The sequence below is a fragment of the Hyperolius riggenbachi genome, chromosome 2, assembly GCF_040937935.1.
Source record: "Hyperolius riggenbachi isolate aHypRig1 chromosome 2, aHypRig1.pri, whole genome shotgun sequence".
Taxonomy (NCBI): Eukaryota; Metazoa; Chordata; class Amphibia; order Anura; family Hyperoliidae; genus Hyperolius; species Hyperolius riggenbachi.
The window spans coordinates 282,200,013-282,219,413 of record NC_090647.1 but is presented as its reverse complement, the minus strand read 5'-3'; the positions used below and the strand labels follow the sequence as shown (position 1 = coordinate 282,219,413).

The window sequence follows — 19,401 nt, the reverse complement described above, 5'->3', positions numbered from 1 at the left end:
TAACTGAACGAAATTATCTAATTGAAAAAAAAAGAAAAAATTGTACCATGTATGGGCACCATTATACAGGCGCATATATGCTGCTTAAAAAGGTTGATCATGATCATTTCAGGTGACAGTGTGCTTAGGAATATCTGTATAGACGTGTAAGCTTGGCTTGAGGAAGTGGAATGTTCTGTGCATTGATGAGGGGAAGAGGAGGAAGGGCAGGAGGCTCATTACTGCAATACAACTGCAACTATAGCTTCCTATACAGGCATTAGACTGTTCTTTAAAATAATGATCTTTTCAGAAGACAAAAATATAATATCTGCACGAGGTAAATGTGGTGTTCTTGTAAGGAACCAGAAAACAAACAAACAAAAAATGAGTTGGTAGTAATACACAATCTTAGTGATCTGCTTACTTATCATCAGGTCATGTATATGGGCAGGATGCTATTCTTACCTTAGTATGGCCAACAAATCCTTTTTTTTTCTTTTTTTTTTAACTTACCGGTGGTTTATCTTCTTTTACATTATTGTATCCCTTTTAGCTGTGTCTCTCAGCATTTCTATAGCTGGTACCCCCTTTTAAATGACTACACTGGTCAATTACACTTTACTGGGGTAATATTATCTCAAGTACCCCTTGTTGCATACATATTTATTGGCAGTAATTGTGTATAAATGCTTTTCAAACACATCTTAAAGATTTTAACTGTTTATTAATACTTATTCAGGTTTTTTTTTTAAATAATATTCATTTTCTTTTAGCTCAAAACTTACTTTATTTTATTTGCTATGACAAATTACAAAGTACCCCTTCACCCAAACTAAAGCACTAAAGTTACAGGCAGTATGTACTGAGAACCCAGGCTCTATAGCAACAGATCAGTCTTTGTTTGCTTGGAATTTAGCATCAAAGCTAAAATTCCTATTTACCCAGGTTTGTAAAAAAAAAAAAAGAGGCATCTGAGTTATCCAGTTAACCCTAATGCATGCTGTCTCTCCCCAGGATTTGGCGCAGTGTGTTAATGAGGTGAAGAGGGATAATGAAATGCTGAAGCAGCTGACCACCTTCCAGTGTTCCATCGACCATTTGGTATGCTGTGATGATGAATTGGTATTGCAATAATTTGGACACACATCAGAATATGTGTGAGCTGTGCCATATTGTATTTATTCAGATGCTAGAGAAAGACACAAAACATTACAGCCCATTGTCAGCATTATGCACAACTGTCATTCTTCCTGCAAAATACAGACACTAGCTACAGATCATATGGACTTCTAGGGCTACTCTGTTTAGAATTGCATTAAGCATTTTGTAGTGAGCAGTGTAAATTTGAAGGGAAAACATGCCTGGAAAAAAACAAAACATTTAGTTTGTTTGCCTTTAATTGGCTAACCCTTCAGTGCCCTCTATATTTGTTGTACTGTATGAAAGTAGTTTACATTCTGTCCTCTTGCTCTTCATTGTAGAGAGAATCTCTTGCCATGTATGGAAGGCCAAAAACAGATGGTGAACTAAAGATTATTACTTCAGAAAAGAAGTCAAAACTGGACAGGTAAATATGTGTATCTGTACCCCCCGTGGGTCTCTATGGAAAGCACATAGATTTAATAGCAAGTGTCAATGAGAAGAGTTTACAGGAACGGTGAGGATGGTGGTGCAGAGAGCAGGAGGGAAGACAGTTCTTTTTGAGGTTTGTCCATAGTCTTTAAAGGATACCCGAACTGACATGTGACATGATGAGATAGCCATGTGTATGTACACACAAATAACTATGCTGTGTTCATTTTTTCTTTCTCTGCCTGAAAGAGTTAAATATCAGGTATGCAAGTGGCTGACTCAGTCCTGACTCAGTGTGACCCTCACTGATAAGAAATTCCCCCTTTTTTACCTCTTTCTTGCTCTCAGAAGCTATTTTCTGCTAAGAAAGTGTTTTATAGTTGAAATTTCATATCAGTGAGGGTCACACTGTAGTCACATCCTGTCTGAGTCAGGACTGAGTCAGCCACTTACATACCTGATATTTAACTCTTTCAGGCAGAGAAAGAAAAAAATGAACACAGCATAGTTATTTGTGTGCTAGGCACTGTACATACACATGTCTATCTCATCATGTCACATGTCAGTTCGGGTATCCTTTAAGCTACTTTCCTAGTTTTTGTCAAGATTGAAGTGGAATTAGTTTCAACCCTAGGAAGGACTTTTGTAGTTCACAAGGGTGTATATTGGGTTAGCAGAAGGATAGCTCTGAAGGAGACGAGGTCCAAGTCATCATCACAAGATCCATTTTCTGAGCCCGACTGCTATACTTATCTGTAAAGAAAGTGAAAAGTCCTACTACATTAAAACTTGGATTCATAATATGTATTACCACTTGAACCTGGAGAAAGATATATGGAAACTGAATAATTTAAAATAATATGGAAAATATATGGAAAAGGGAACTAAAGTCATTTAATGTTGTTGAGCTTGATCTTATTAGAGACAGAATTATCTAAGGACTTCATTTATGAGCATAAGCTGCTTGATAGGTCATTCTCCACAAATGAGGAGGCAGGTATTTTCTGATATGCTTTGTTTCTTAATTAAAGGACTACAAGATATACAGCCAACACCTTGAATAGCTCTAATTGGTTATCGAATCCTTCCTCTCCATGCCTTGCTTCACCTGTGCCTAGTTTATTCTTCAGTGTTTTGTGTGTGTCCAAATATCACAGTTAGCAGTACCTGAAGGCTACTGTATATAAGGAGGAGCATTTAGGAAAAATGTGCCCAGATGGTATTTCCTCTGCTCTGTGACCATGATTTGTGCATACATGCAGTCTGAAAGGAGCCGGTCAGAGGAACCAAGATCTCTGAGTATACAGTGTATACATACATTTTTTAAAGATGACTGTGCCTGCATCTTCACTTCCACCCAGCAATGCACAGAAATGGAAATATATAATACAAGCAACAGCAGCCCTTTGCTTCTCAGGAAATTAGGGAACACTGGCCACATGTTACATACCTGCCATTTAAAGAGGAACTCCAGTGAAAATAATGTAATCAAAAAGTGCTTCATTTTTACAATAATTATGTATAAATGATTTAGTCAGTGTTTGCCCCTTTGTAAAATCTTTTAAATCCCTGATTTACAATTTGACATTTATTAAATGGTGACATTTTTACTGTTGGCAGGTGATGTAGCTGCTGCATGCTTTTTTGGCAGTTGGAAACAGCTGAAAACAGCTATTTCCCACAATGCAGCAAGGTTCACAGACAGGAAACTGCCAAGAGTACGTAATCAGAATTTCTTTGTGGGAGGGGTTTCTCCACAATATCAGCCATACAGCGCCCCCTGATGGTCTGTTTGTGAAAAGGAATAGATTTCTCATGTAAAAGGAGGTATCAGCTACTGATTGGGATAAAGTTCAATTCTTGGTCAGAGTTTCTCTTTAAGGGCAAAAAGAAGATATTATGCTGGGAATACACTGCTTGTTTCTGTCATGCGTTTTTGCTCTCGATCGTTTTTGCCACTTGATTTCGCTCTCGATTCTTATCTTCATCTCGTTTTTCTTATCTTTTTCCATTCACTTCTATCAGAAATCAAAAGTGAGATCGGACATGTCGGAAATTATCTATCGAACCATCTAATCAGCTACAAAACGAACCGTGAATTCCTCAGTATTAGGGCTGTAATGATTTGTTTGTTATATACTTTCTGCCAATACTTTCACTGTACTTATACCTTATGTGAGCCCATTAAGATGATGAAGCAGCAGCCAGTGGAACACGTGTACCAAGAGGTTAAAAAGGATGTGTGTTGTGTGGAACTATAAGTCATATGCTTCCTTATCACTTTCTACCTTGCTCTAGGACCCAATTACTACTCTAATATCGCTGGTTCTACTTCCCAGTATGTGGCTTATTTATATATAGAAAGATAGATAGATAGATAGATAGATAGATATGATTAAAATATGTTGTTATTATTATGATTCACTTTGAGGGCATCTTGTACTTCAGATCAGTGCTGCCTTTTACAAGAAAATACCACTAAATCATATTTTGTTTTCAAAATGCAATTTTCTTCCAGTGTAAATCATATAGTGAAATATCATGCATTTGGCTGATGATGATGTGTTCTCTGGCCACGCAGGTATGCCTTCCTTTTGGACATGGCACTTCTGATCTGTAAGAGGAAAGGAGACAACTATGACCTAAAAGAATTTATCAAGCTTCAGAACTTTGAAGTCCGTGACGAGCCCTCTAATGAACGAGACAATAAAAAGGTAGAAAATCAACAACAATGCTTCTTCATTCTGATCCCTCTCTGAGACCGAGCCATGGCTCACTTTCTCATGAATATAGGGGGACACGTGCTAGTAAAATGGTTTGGGAATCAGCATGAGGGTGGGGACTGGAACACTGGCGTTGCCATCAGAAGGGTTCCTATTTCTTTTTTGCGTTAAATATCACTCATACATCCAAAGCTCCCCTCAGGTGATCAGCATGCCTATAGCCCATTTATTTTACAATGCTACATAATCTGAGTTGTAGAATGCTATTTCAGCTGTGAAAGGAGCTGTGAAAGAGGAGGGTGTGAAAAAACAAATGAAGCAGGAGTGAAGCTTTAAAGTGTACCCAAGGAGAACTCTGGGTAGGAAAACACATACTTACATGAGAAGAGGGAAGCTTCTGGATCCTATAGAGCAGAGTTTACAACCCTGTCCTCAAGGTCCACCAACAGAACAGGTTTTGCAGGAAACCACAAACATGCACAGGTGGGGGGTAATCAGTGTCTCGGCAGAGCTGATAAACTACCTGTGTGGATTTCCACAAAACATGCACTGTTAGTGGGCCTTAAGGACAGGGTGGGGGAACACTGCTATAGAGGCTTCCCACAATGTCCTCTGACCCTCTGTTGCTGGCCACGGAGGGTCAGAGGACACTGTGGGAAGCTTAGCGACAAGGGGCTTGTCAGTAATAAGATCAGGGCTGCACTTCTTTTCAGGCACGAGTTTGGATATACTGCCCCTACACTAGTATGGCTGCACCTGCACAACCGGCTCCATGCTACTGCACAGACTCAGCTGTGCTCATGTGGGTGCAACACGACCGCGCTCGTGCCAGAACAGGAGGGTTAAGGAGGGTCCTGGCAAAGAGTACCTGGAAAGACTCAATTGGATCCAGAAGCTTTCCTCTCCTTTGGTAAGTATTTCCCTTGGACCATTATTATTGCCTCAGGTTCTCTTGAAAGGACAACAGTAATGAGAGGGATATGGAGGCTGCCATATGTATTTCCTTTTAAACAATACCAGTTGCCTGGCAATCCTGCTGATCCTCTGCCTTTAATACTTTAAGCAATGGGCTCTGAACAAGCATGCAGCAGATCAGGTGTTTGTCATTATTGTTAGATCTGACAAGATTAGCTGCATGCTTGTTTCTGGTGTGATTCAGACACTACTGCAGCCAAATAGTTCAGCAGGGCTGCTAGGCAACTGGTATTGTTTAAAAGGAAATAAATATGGCAGCCTCCATGTTCTTCTCACTTCAATTGTCATTTAAGTGAGGGATAACTTGCGCTCAAATTAACGTTCAATAACGGTGGAGGGTGGATCACAATCCAATGTCCATCGGTTTCAGGATGAGGGGAAATGCACAAATAAATTCTTCATGCAGGCATACAAGACAGGCTCCCCCGTTGTGTCCCAACGCTGCAGAATCCGCGGCCAGACTAAGCCCTTAGCATGGTCTTAGCATCTGGGATGTAGGCCACCCCACTGCCTCTCTGGCAACCTCCACAGCTTGTTGATCCGGTGTACCTCGGTGATGTCAATAAAAAAATGCACTCATAGTGTAAAAGTATATGAATTTTTAAAAAAATAAAATACAAACAGGCTCCAGGCATACGTGTGCAGCGATAAGCTGCCTACAAGCATGGGCCTAATGTGGAAGGCAAGCAGCATGAGCGGCAATGCTCCGCCGCACGTTTAAAAAATCCACCCGCCACATAACATAAGAGCTGCCTTAAAGCGGACCCAAACCAAACATTTTTTTATTCAAAATATTTAGTTGCACCACTCTGAAACATACAAAGATAAATAAACACTCCTTCAAGCCTATGAGCATTTCAGTGCATGCTTTTCACTCCTCTCTTTTCATAACTAGGGTTATACAGGTGGCAGCCATTAGCAATTCCTCCATTGCTGGACATCACCTACTTCACCAGTTTGCTGGATTCTGTCTTGGCAATATGAAAGGAAGGGAGGGGTTCCTCCAGTAAATGTAAAATATTTTATATTTGTCATCATGCAGCTGAAAAAAGGCTGCTATTTATTATTATAATTTAGAAAATAGATGTTATTTCTGAAATCTTGTATTTTTAATTTGGGTCCACTTTAACTTAAATTAATAAATTAACATACAATTTTGAAAAAATTCTATTCCAGTCACACACTACAAATAGATTTTAAAAGATTTTAGCTTGTAATCTATATATATATATATATATATATATATATATATATATATATATATATATATATATATAAAAAAATCTATGGAATCACTGCTACTAGTGCAGATATTGTTGTGGCCTCAGAGCCAGCTGACAGACCTTTAGGTCTCTCCCCAATTAATAGTGCTACCTCGTGGCCCCTGCAGAGTACTCTATGAAGCGTGGTGTGCTCACCTGTCCGGCCAGTGAACTCCCTCTTATCTGTGTCCCTCTGTCTTCATCTCCAACACCAGCGCTCACTAACGTAATATGCTGCCAGGTCATGGAGAACAGGTGCCCATGGTCAGGGATGGAGGCAGGACACAGGAGGAAGCACGCTGGCTGGAAAGATAAGTGTGCTTTGCTGCCACAAGTACTGCGCAGGGCCCCCCGGGGGAACCCCCAATAACTTGGGGGGGGGGGCGCTTTCAGCTGGCTCTGGAGCTCTATGGAAAGCCACCAGTCCACTGCCCCTGAGTGAGAGAGATCTTTTGTCCGGTGCGATCATTAATTTTGTTTCGATTTTGGACAGAAATTAATTGAAATTACGATTGGGCAGCTTGTGGGCATTGATTTCCATCAGATTCAATCATTGGGCACCTTATGTAAACTCCTAATTAAAGATTTTGGCTAGAGATGTTGCGATTACCATACTTGTGGCGTGTCACACTGAAGCATACTTATCTGCTATACCTTGCTTTTCAGTGGGCTCACATGTTCTACCTGATTGATGCCCGAGGTGCTCAAGGATATGAGCTCTTCTTCAAGACAAGAGAACTCAAGAAGAAGTGGATGGAGCAGTTTGAAATGGCTATGTAAGTGATGACATCAAACCAGATTAATACAACCATAACTATTGTAAATGATATGTATGTATACAGATAAATAGGGCAACACTAATGAATAGTAATGCAAGGCAAAGTTATGGCTTTTGTTAGGGAGGATTAACGAGATGCAAATAATTCCAAGCTGTTGCAGAATTATGCAAGTATTTTTTTTCTTCTTTCTAAAAGTGTTGTTGCAAGAAGATATGTTGCTTGAGAAGCACAGTTACAATGACAAAACCTGACTGTTGGCCATATCAGTACATTACATGTATGTCAATGAACATGCCATAACTGGTTTGTGGTGATAAGCACTAACCTGTGCCAAGGAGATTAAACACAAAAACTGAATGGGTTGCTGTATAAAAATCTGCATACCTGTGTAACAAATATGACCATTTTGTTCTTCCATAGTTCCAACATTCACCCTGAGGATGCTCATGCAAATGGACATGATTTCCAAATGTATTCATTTGACAGCACAGCCACATGCAAGGCCTGTCAGATGCTGTTAAGGTAAGGCCAGAAGGAATACCTGTTGTGCAGTACTAGCAACTACTCTATTCTCACACAGTCTCAAAAAGCTCTTCTTTATCACCTACAGGGGAATATTCTTCCAGGGATACAAATGTTCCATCTGCAGAGCTCCTGCACACAAGGAATGCTTGGGCCGGGTGCCATTCTGTGGCCGACAAGGTGAGGAACAAGCTCTGGTATCTGGTAACCTTCTAAAGACATTACAGGATATTACAGAGGCATCATAAGAATTATGGGGAAAATTGACTAAGGACACATTAAAACCATTCTCTAGGAATATATTTGTTTTCACCTGCCGGCTCCCCTCACCCGCTGTATACTATAAAAACACCAGTGTTATGCTGGGAATACACCATGAGATTTTTTGGCAGATAGATGGTTCGATAGATAATTTCCGACAGGTCTGATCTGGTTTTCGATCCTTTTCTGATAATTTTTTTTAATAGAACTGAATGAAAATCGATTGGACAGTAAATCTGCTGAAAAAATCTCATTGTGTATTCCCAGCATTAGGATTTCTAGAAGTTGTCAGACATCTCTATTTCACAGTTTTCCCTCAGTTGCTTGCCCTGCACAGTAATCCTCTTTTGAACCTTGTCCTCTGTTATGGTGGGGGAGGGCTGTGGCTGGACTGCCAGTCAACTGCCCTCCTATTATGGCCTACAGCTGGAGGATAGCTATTGGAGGAGGACTTGCGCACCATATAGCCTGAGGTATAGGGTGGAATCCAGTGGCTTTAGCCTCGGAAGCAGCACCCGCCTGTACCCTGCACCCACTGCCATCCACCTCACCTATGGTAGGACGATATCTTCCCAGCGCAGTCTTGCAATTAAATAGCATGTTTCTGTATTGATTTTCCAACGACAATAAACATACAATTGCACTGCAGTGCTGGACTGACACCTCTCTTTTTTGCATATACGGACTTCCTTGGCTGGATAGTGTAATGGTTAAGGGCTCTGCCTCTGACACAGGAGACCTGGGTTCAAATCTCGGCTCTGCCTGTTCAGTAAGCCAGCACCTATTTCAGTAAGGAGTTTCTTGGGCAAGTCTCCTTAACACTGCTACTGCCTACTGAGTGCGCTCTAGTGGCTGCCTCACAAGCGCTTTGAGTCCAACAAGAGAAAAGCGATATACAAATACTGCAATTATTATTATTGCAATTAATTCCTTTGATATCTTCAGTAAGTAAGAAGTGCTGCCCTAACACTCCCCTTGCATGCACCCCAAGAATGCTAATTACCCAGCAACACTTTCTTCTTGATCATTTGAGAGATCAATCAAAATGTAAAGAAATTTAGTTGGAAAGACCTTCTCATTGTTATGGGAGAGCAAAATGTAAAGATTGATGCAGAAAATGATGTAATTAGCACCATCTTATTTCCACATAAGAACTGTTATAAAATGTTTTGAGTAACACCAGACCATGTAACAGAGAATAAAACAGATACACTTACTTGAGTAGGAAATCTAGAGCAGGGCTTTTCAACTCTGCCCTCAAGGCCCACCAACAGTGCATGTTTTGCAGAAAACCACAAACATGCACAGGTGAGGTAATTAGTGTCTTAGCAGAGCTGATTAACTATCTCTGTGGATTTCCACAAAACATGCACTGCTGGTGGTACTTGAGGACAGGGTTGAAAAGCCCTGATCTAGAGGATCCTTCACTGATTTGAAAAGTAAGCATGGAATAGATGTGGTACATCGTTTCTGTACTGCGAATATGCTGCCACTCCAGTGAGCGTGAACTAGGCTTCATCGTCAACTAAGGTGCCACACATGAAACAATAAAATGATCCGATTTTACGGCAATTTGATAAAAACGATCGGATCTCCCGAAAAATTCAAAAGCTTATTTTCATTCTACTGAAAAATCCGATCGGAATTCCCGTTTTCTTTGATTTTTTTTTCGATCCGGAATGCCAGATATTTTTCTTCAATTTTTCTAAACGTATGGTGTGTGTTAGATTGTCAATTTATTAATATACACACCCTAGCAATTTTGCCAGTTTCCAATAATTTTTATCATAACTGGGGAAAAATTTAACATAGGTGTGTGGTACATTGGTCATATTTTTGAAATTTTACAATCAGTCAGAAAAATTGATTGCAATTCTTAAATTGAACAGATATTTAAAAAATTGTATGGTATGTGGCCACCTTTAGAATGGCATGGAAGGAGCTACAGAGCGTGGACTCTCATTTTCTTTCTTCGGTACTATGGTAAACAAAACAAAAGTGAAAGGCACAGCAATGACATTTAGTAGAATGTGTAATACATTATTCAGGATGTCCAATTTTAAAATTAATTAGCCTGGTTTAACCTGGGAGGGCGGGGTATGTAACCACACTTTCCCAGTGTAAATACTGGAAATAGGCCAAGTAGGCTTATCAATATCAAACCAGGTCAGACCAGTAATGGTGGCCATACACTGGTCGATTTGCCATCAGATTCGACCAACAGATAGATCCCTCTCTGATCGAATCTGATCTGAGAGGGATCGTATGGCCACCTTACTGCAAACAGATTGTGAATCGATTTCAGCCTGAAACCGATCACAATCTGTGGAGCTGCCGCTGCTGCCCCCCCCCCCCCTCCCCCTGCATACATTACCTGTTCCGGCCGGCGCGAGTGCCCTGGTCCGCTGTCTTCTTCTCCGCTCTGGATCGTTCCTGCAGCTACTGAACTTCCTGTCCAGGGGAAGTTTAAACAGTAGAGGGCGCTCTACTGTTTAAACTTCCTGCCGGGACAGGAAGTTCTGTAGCTGCAGGAACGGTCCGGAGCGGAGAAGAAGACAGCAGAGACCAGGGGACTCGTGCCGGCCAGAGCAGGTAATGTATACCCACTGTATTGCGTCGGTCGTCAGGCATTCGAACGCCGCTATCGACGCACTCCCGACCCGCCGGCAATCGAGAAAAATCTTCCGCACGGACGGATCAACGGGAATCGACGGGAACGATCGATTTCGGACGGAAATCGATCGTTCTGTCAGCGGTGTGTGCGGCGATTTCACAGCCGATTCGATCACTGTGATTGGATCGGCTGTATATCGGCGGGAAAATCGTTAGGTGTATGGGCCCCTTAAAGGATACCACAACCGAAGGGTTGTGGTAAAATTGATTGCATCACTGGGTTGGTAGTAAGCAGCACATACCTCCTGTCCCTCCAGCCCCCCTCCGTCTTGTGCCGTTCTCGCATGACGCTTGGTGTAATGGAGCGCACACGCAGCACAGAGGGGACAGCGTGCTTCTGAGCCTCGCATTATGCGCCGGCCAGAAGTGAAGGGGGAAGGACATACTGTGCGCACAGGGCGCAGTATGTCCGGGGCAAAGTTCAAGCAAGTCGCACAACACCAGGAGGGATAGCGTGAGAACGGCACAAGACGGAGGGGGGCTGGAGGGACAGGAGGTATGTGCTGCTTACTACCAACCCAGTGATGCAATCAATTTTACCACAACCCTTCGGTTGTGGTATCCTTTAAGATGTTGCATGCAGTTACAAAACAAGTATGCCCTATTTCTATTACAAAAGTAGATGGTAAAGATTTCAATATAGCTTAAAATAAAGCTACATTCCAGAATTTCGGTTGTTAAATAACTTTTTTTTTTATTTATATTTTTCAGATAGTAGCTTTCCTTCAAAAAAGGTAAGAACAAAACTACTTAGAAAAGAACATAGAATGTGATGAAATAAAGGAGTGTGTAAAGATAGCCATAGACCTTAAGGCCCCATTCACACTTGAAAGCACAAAACGCCTGCTTTGCGGGAGTGATTTTTCTGCATCTTAACTCGGAAAAATCACTGGACACTGCAGCGATTTTCCCACGATCTCGTTTAGCGCTTCTATAGCACTGAAACGCGAGCACTGGGAAATCGCCTGAAAATAGTGCAGGCTATGTGTTTGCGTTTGTAAGAATGGGCCCATAGGGTATTTCAAAAGCGTTAGCGCTTGAGCGTTTTGCCAAAATCGCTGGCAAAATGCTCTAGTGTGAATGGGGCCTAAATGATTGCAGAAAATGCAAGCATGAATAGCCATTAGGAATGGGAGTACATTTGCAGCATGCATACAGTATTTACACCTCTGAAAACTGCTCATCTGGGGGGTAAAACTACTAACAATAACACAATGAATCAGATTTGTCAAGATAAGTGGAAAGAAAGCTGGGGCAGAAGTTAAGCCGTTGCTCACAGTAATCAAGCACAATAGTGTGATGGTCATGTCTAGGAAAACTCATGGAGAAGCATGTGATTTGTTTGATCCGTAGATCAAACAAGCTCAGATTTGCAAAGCTCAGATGTGCTGTGTTCACATCCTGCTTTTAGCCATGATCATGACTAGCAAATCAGAGACTTGCATATCTATCACCTGACCAAACTGATCACATGCTTCTCCATGAGTTCTCCAAGACACAACCATCACTAAGGCCTAGTGCACACCAGAGCGGTTCGGCTGCGTTTTGCGATCCGCTTGCGGCTGCGGATACACTTGGGTAATGTATCTTAACCTGCTGGGCGGTCTGGACGAGCTCAGCTCGTCCAGTACCGCCGGAGCCTGCCGCTCAGGCCCTGCTGGGCCGATTTGGCTCAAATAAAAAGCAGCACACGCAGCCGACACTTTGCCAGCTGCGTGTGCTGCCTGATCGCCGCCGCTCTGCGGCGATCCGCCGCGAGCAGCGGCGAAAGAGGGTCCCCCCAGCCGCCTGAGCCCAGCGTAGCCGGAACAAAAAGTTCCGGCCAGCGCTAAGGGCTGGATCGGAGGCGGCTGACGTCAGGACGTCGGCTGACGTCGATGACATCACTCCGCTCGTCGCTATGGCGACGATGTAAGCAAAACAAGGAAGGCTGCTCATTGCGGCCTTCCTTGTTTATTCTGGGCGCTGGAGGCGATCGGAAGAACGCCTTCGGAGCGCCCTCTAGTGGGCTTTCATGCAGCCAACTTTCAGTTGGCTGCATGAAATAGTTTTTTTTTTTTATTAAAAAAAAAAACCCTCCCGCAGCCTCCCTGGCGATCTTAATAGAACGCCAGGCAGGTTAATGGGCTGGTGCACACCAGAACGGGAGGCGTTTTGCAGAAACGCATACTCCCGGGGTGCAGCATTTTTTGGATTGTGGATGCATTTCTGCCTCAATGTTAAGTATAGGAAAAACGCAAACCGCTCTGAAAAACGGCAGTTCAGAGCGGTTTTGCCGGCGTTTTTGTTACAGAAGCTGTTCAGTAACAGCTTTACTGTAACAATACATGAAATCTACTACACCAAAAACGCTTCCCAAAACCGCAAAATGCTAGGTGAGACGCTACAGAAAAATAAGAAAAAGCGTTTCAAAATCTGCTAGCATTTTGCGGATCTGCTAGCGGTTTTTCGTGTGCACCAGGCCTAAAGCAGAATACTTGTTTCCTTTAACCACTTGCCGACTGCGCACTCATACCGCGCGTCGGCAAAATGGCAGCTGCAGGACCAGCGACGCAGATCTGCGTCGCCGGCTGCAGGCTAATTAATCAGGAAACAGCCGCTCGTGCGAGCGGCTGTTTCCTGTCGTTTCACGGCGGGGGGCTCCGTGAATAGCCTGCGGGCCGCCGATCGCGGCTCGCAGGCTAAATGTAAACACAAGCGGAAATAATCCGCTTTGTTTACATTTTTACAACACTGCTACAGTAGCAGTGTTGTAGTAGATCAGCGATCCCCGGCCAATCAGCGGTCGGGGATAGCTGTCACATGACAGCGGGGAGCCTGTTAGAGGCTGCACAGGACAGATCCGTTCCTGTGCAGCCTCCGATCTCTCGGGGAAGGGAGGGAGGAGAGGGAGAGGGGGAATCCTGCGGTGGAGGGGGCTTTGAGGTGCACAGCATGCAGGAGCGATCAGACCCCCCCCAGCACATCATCCCCCTAGTGGGGAAAAAAGGGGGCGGTCTGGTCGCTCTGCCTATCATATGATCTGTGCTGGGGGCTGTAGAGCCCACCCAGCACAGATCTGAAAAAGCAGCGCTGGTCCTTAAGGGGGGGTAAAGGCTAGGTCCTCAAGTGGTTAATAATTGAGCTTGTTGTATAATGCTAGGTACGCACGGTGCAATATTCTGACAGATAGTTAGGATGCTTTAGAACAGCTTTGACTATTTGGAATGGTATAGAACTTTGGATTTCCACACAGACTGTGACAGTTTGTGAAGGGTATGAATCATTTTGGACTGGACACTTTTTAGGGCCCGTTTCCACTTATGAGGTGCGGAATCGCCGCGGATCCCCGCTGACGAATTTGCTTGCGGGAGCGAAATCGCATGCAAATTTTACCGCATTTCGCATGCAAATTCGCATAGGTTAATGTAAATGCAAATTTAACCATGTCAGTGCCTGTGTGCTTTTTACATTGCTTTCATGCGAAGTCGTATGCGAATTAACGGTAAAATTCGCATACCAAAACCGCATGTGATTTTCCTATTAAATACATTGTATGCGATTCGCATAGCGGTGTGTGGTATGCGAATTCTGAGGGCTCTGCCGCGTACATTTTTTCTGCACAGAAAAACGCTCAGAAATCCTGACAAGTGGAAACAGTCCCATCCACTTGTATTGGCTATGCGAATCTGCATGCAGGAAACGCATGCAGATTCGCTCTAGTGGAAATGGGCCCTTACTCAAATGTAAACAAGATCTGAGAAATGTGTTTTTTTCCCCACAATAATGTGTCTTGTACATCATCTTATTATCTTTTGGGAGACACCTACAGTGGTGTGAAAAACTATTTGCCCCCTTCCTGATTTCTTATTCTTTTGCATGTTTGTCACACTTAAATGTTTCTGCTCATCAAAAACCGTTAACTATTAGTCAAAGATAACATAATTGAACACAAAATGCAGTTTTAAATGATGGTTTATATTATTTAGTGAGAAAAATAACTCAAAACCTACATGGCCCTGTGTGAAAAAGAAATTGCCCCCTGAACCTAATAACTGGTTGGGCCACCCTTAGCAGCAATAACTGCAATCAAGCGTTTGCGATAACTTGCAACGAGTCTTTTACAGTGCTCTGGAGGAATTTTGGCCCACTCATCTTTGCAGAATTGTAATTCAGCTTTATTTGAGGGTTTTCTAGCATGAACCGCCTTTTTAAGGTCATGCCACAACATCTCAATAGGATTCAGGTCAGGACTTTGACTAGGCCACTCCAAAGTCTTCATTTTGTTTTTCTTCAGCCATTTAGAGGTGAATTTTCTGGTGTGTTTTGGGTCATTGTCCTGCTGCAGCACCCAAGATCGCTTCAGCTTGAGTTGACAAACAGATGGCCGGACATTCTCCTTCAGGATTTTTTGGTAGACAGTAGAATTCATGGTTCCATCTATCACAGCAAGCCTTCCAGGTCCTGAAGCAGCAAAACAATCCCAGACCATCACACTACCACCACCATATTTTACTGTTGGTATGATGTTTTTTTGCTGAAATGCTGTGTTACTTCTACGCCAGATGTAACGGGACACGCACCTTCCAAGTTTAACTTTTGTCTCGTCGGTCCACAAGGTATTTTCCCAAAAGTCTTGGCAATCATTGAGATGTTTTTTTAGCAAAATTGAGACGAGCCTTAATGTTCTTTTTGCTTAAAAGTGGTTTGCGCCTTGGATATCTGCCATGCAGACCATTTTTGCCCAGTCTCTTTCTTATGGTGGAGTCATGAACAATGACCTTAATTGAGGCAAGTGAGGCCTGCAGTTCTTTAGATGTTATCCTGGGGTCTTTTGTGGCCTCTCGGATGAGTTTTCTCTGCGCTCTTGGGGTAATTTTGGTCGGCCAGCCACTCCTGGGAAGGTTCATCACTGTTCCATGTTTTTGCCATTTGTGGATAATGGCTCTCACTGTGGTTCGCTGGAGTCCCAAAGCTTTAGAAATGGCTTTATAACCTTTACCAGACTGATAGATCTCAATTACAGTACTTTGTTCTCATTTGTACCTGAATTTGTTTGGATCTTGGCATGATGTCTAGCTTTTGAGGTGCTTTTGGTCTACTTCTCTGTGTCAGATAGCTCCTATTTAAGTGATTTCTTGATTGAAACAGGTGTGGCAGTAATCAGGCCTGGGGGTGACTACAGAAATTGAACTCAGGTGTGATAAACCACAGTTAAGTTATTTTTTAACAAGGGGGGGGGCAATCACTTTTTCACACAGGGCCATGTAGATTTTGAGTTTTTTTTCTCACTAAATAATAAAAACCATCATTTAAAACTGCATTTTGTGTTCAATTATGTTATCTTTGACTAATAGTTAATGGTTTTTGATGAGCAGAAAGAATTGAAGTGTGACAAACATGCAAAAGAATAAGAAATCAGGAAGGGGGCAAATAGTTTTTCACACCACTGTATGTAATTTCCCATCAAAAAATGACTTGCTAGTTGAATACAAGTAACTTTTGGCAAAATTTGCCAGGGGTATGAATAATTATGGGCAGCACTGTATGTAATTAAAAGTAATGCAGGAATAATTAGAATGTGAATCTGTATTGAGAACATATATAGAAAGACAAAAAAACATTTTGTGATTTGTACATATAACTTTTGAACAAAAAACAAACCCAAAACAATAATGTAATAACAATACATTAATACATGTCTTTTGCAGGGCCGTGCACCACCACCTAAAAAGATTGACACAGGTATGTTACTCCACCATGTCTGGGATCACTCTATGTTTCACATTTCAAATACATACAAACACAATGCACAATACTGTCTTACTGTAGAAATAACTATGGTTTGGTATCTCGTGCAGATTGTTGGCAGAGAAAGTTTAATGCTCAACTGAATGCTAAATACACACGATGCAATGTTCCATTGTGTTGAAGGGACCGGATCATTATGTCCGACATGTCTGATCTGCTCCTGGTCGATAACGGGATCAATTTTGCAAGGTTATTATTGGAAAATTGATCCCGTTATCAATCAGGAGCAGTTTGGACATGTACACATGATACAATTTACCCTCAGATTACCCATCTTTCAGACTGAAAATTGAATTGTGTGTACCCAGCATAAGGGTAGCCACACATTAACAGACTGACACTCAATATGGCAAAAAAGATAGACCCCTCTCTGATCAGAATCTGCAATTCAACTGGAGGATGAGTCAATCAGGAGTGACCATGTGACATTTAGGTAGAACAATGGAAACCAGACTACAGTTCAGAAAGGCCTCAAAGGCAGTGCTAGAGGTAGTGGCAAGGGTGGGGGATGGAAATAGCACCTGCACATGTCCTGTGTTCTCTGCCTGCTATGTGTGGCTGGATCTTGCTGAAGAGGTGAGCAGAGCTTGCATGTGCAGCGCACCTCTCTGTAGTTTTTCTGTCTCATAAAGAAACTCTTACAACCTCAGTGGCTGCACAAGAGATGCAGGAAAGAGGGATGTTAGATATGGAATAGTGACAAGTTCCATGAAGGACATATAAGACCTGATACTGTACATGGTCAATTCTACATTTCTGTGTTTACCTGCACTAGTTGCCACCCACTCAGCTCATCCATATCCAGCTTTATGGACAAGAGATAGGCAGGAGCTTGTGTAGGTCACTATGTTGGACAGGGCATGCAGCCATAGACCTGTAGATCACAGGAAGCATGATTTTAGACCCAACTTTATAGACAGCTAGTAGCCACGCCGTGGGGTCTGGAATGTTTCTAAATATGTGTAGGTAAGAACTACTGTAACACAAATATCTATATTAATAAGAAACAGGTTGATCACTGTTTCGGTGTATGTCTGTTCCAGGTCTTCCCAAAATGGAGTCTTGTGTAGAATACTGTGGAATTCCTCCGCCTCCCATTGCATTTGGACCACCGCTGAAAATGCAGAAGGGGGATGTCATAGAACTGACAAAAGCAGAAGTTGAGCAGAACTGGTGGGAGGTAACTAGGATTCTATGTGTCAGTGACTGATTTATTTCTATTTGAAGGCTTTGAATTAAAAAAAAATGTCAATGTGCAAGTTGCATTGTTATACAATCCTTTGTATATTATGTCCAGAGCCAGATTACCCAGGTTAAGAAGGACAACATTTGTGTGCAGCACTGGTTGTAATGGGGAAGGAGGGATCCACTTGTTGTAATTGGAGGAGGTGTGCAGGTGTGTGAAGTGCTTGTTCAAATAGGAGGGAGGAAGGCAAGTGGAGAAATTGTGGGGGAGAATTCTGGGCAATGATTGATATAATTGGGGGAACAGTAAAGAGGCAACTCACAAATTCAAAATAGTCCACTGCGCGCTGCATCAACCTGAAATAGATCATATATATATATATATATATATATATAGTGTAATCCTGCTTGGAACAGAGCATAACATCACACATCCAATGTGCAGGTGTAATAATAAGTGTCCACTCGTGATCCCACCACCTCTAGTATAAGAGCGGCTCACCAGATTGTAGCCACCAGATTAGGGTGGGGTACTTGTTCAAACATATGGTACATTAGGTTCATCAATGATCCATATCCACATTCCAAAGGTTAATCTCTTTTATTCCTTAATAAAACATATAAAACTCTCATTGCGCAATATATTAATACTCCATATAAAATCACACTGCGCTTCTCGCGCTTACTGTACACTCACAAGCTCCCAGAGGGTTTTGTAGCGTATCACAGCGGTGAATCTGCTGGGCTCGGTGTGCCTCTCCATAAAGTTCATACGCGGCATCCCGCTCGGTACACTTACGGCGTCTCGCCTCACCCGCACTTCCGCATACAGCGTCAAGCGTACTGGCTCCGCCCTACGCGTTTCGTCAACTATGACTCATCAGGGGCTAGCGTTGCCAGTACGCCAGCCGCATAAGTAGGAATTCCCTCGTGACGTCAGCGCCTCCCCCCACGTGGTATTACCCTGAGTCTCACCGCTGCCATTCGCCATTACAAAAATATTATAAAACATGATAAAATAAGGATAACCCTAACTGATCTAATACAGGAACCACTCCTAATCTTATTATACATACCCCTCCCCAATATGTACAATGTTTACAATAATTTTAAAGAGGCAACTGTTGTAATGGAGGGAAAAAGGAGGAAATGTGACAGAAAAGCACTTGAAATAGTTGTGGGGGACAAAGAATTCCCTCATTCAGACTGAAAGCTTTCTCTTTTAATCTAGTGATCCATTGACTTGCCAATAAAACTTTCTGCTTCAGTGAATACCATAGATACTACAGAACAATAGTACCAGTGTTATGAATGTATTTATTTTATTACAGGCAACTTCACCCTACTTAAAGAGACTCTGAAGCGAGATTAAAAATCGCTTTTTACCTTCTATTCAACAGGGGCACGTTTGCCCCTGCTAAAACGCCGCTATTCCGCGGCAGAACGAGGGGTCTCTACCCCCCAAATTCCCTCCGTGGTGCCCGGGGAGCGCTTCCTGTTGAGGCAGAGCTAATAGCTGTAGCTCTGCCTCTCAGCGCATCTATCAGCGCTGATCGCCGCCTCTTCCCGCCCCTCTCAGTCTTCCTTCACTGAGAGGGGCGGGGGAGAGGCGGAGATCCGCCGGCTGATAGACGCACATGGAGGCAGTGAACATCACAAAAAGAACAGTAGTTCCCT

The 19,401-nt window shown here is 42.7% G+C and overlaps 1 protein-coding gene across 3 annotated transcripts in view; it reads left to right on the top strand.

Moving 5' to 3' along the window:
• VAV1 (vav guanine nucleotide exchange factor 1) overlaps positions 1 to 19,401 on the top strand; it is a 97,022-nt gene that overhangs the window by 57,465 nt on the left and 20,156 nt on the right. For all 3 annotated transcript variants that reach the window (XM_068268806.1, XM_068268807.1, XM_068268809.1), the window contains 9 exons: positions 997 to 1,083; positions 1,464 to 1,549; positions 4,136 to 4,268; positions 7,181 to 7,290; positions 7,714 to 7,815; positions 7,904 to 7,995; positions 11,461 to 11,483; positions 16,440 to 16,473; positions 17,583 to 17,719. In XM_068268806.1, the coding sequence (XP_068124907.1) occupies positions 997 to 1,083; positions 1,464 to 1,549; positions 4,136 to 4,268; positions 7,181 to 7,290; positions 7,714 to 7,815; positions 7,904 to 7,995; positions 11,461 to 11,483; positions 16,440 to 16,473; positions 17,583 to 17,719 (804 nt within the window). The remainder of the gene's footprint in view (positions 1 to 996; positions 1,084 to 1,463; positions 1,550 to 4,135; positions 4,269 to 7,180; positions 7,291 to 7,713; positions 7,816 to 7,903; positions 7,996 to 11,460; positions 11,484 to 16,439; positions 16,474 to 17,582; positions 17,720 to 19,401) is intronic.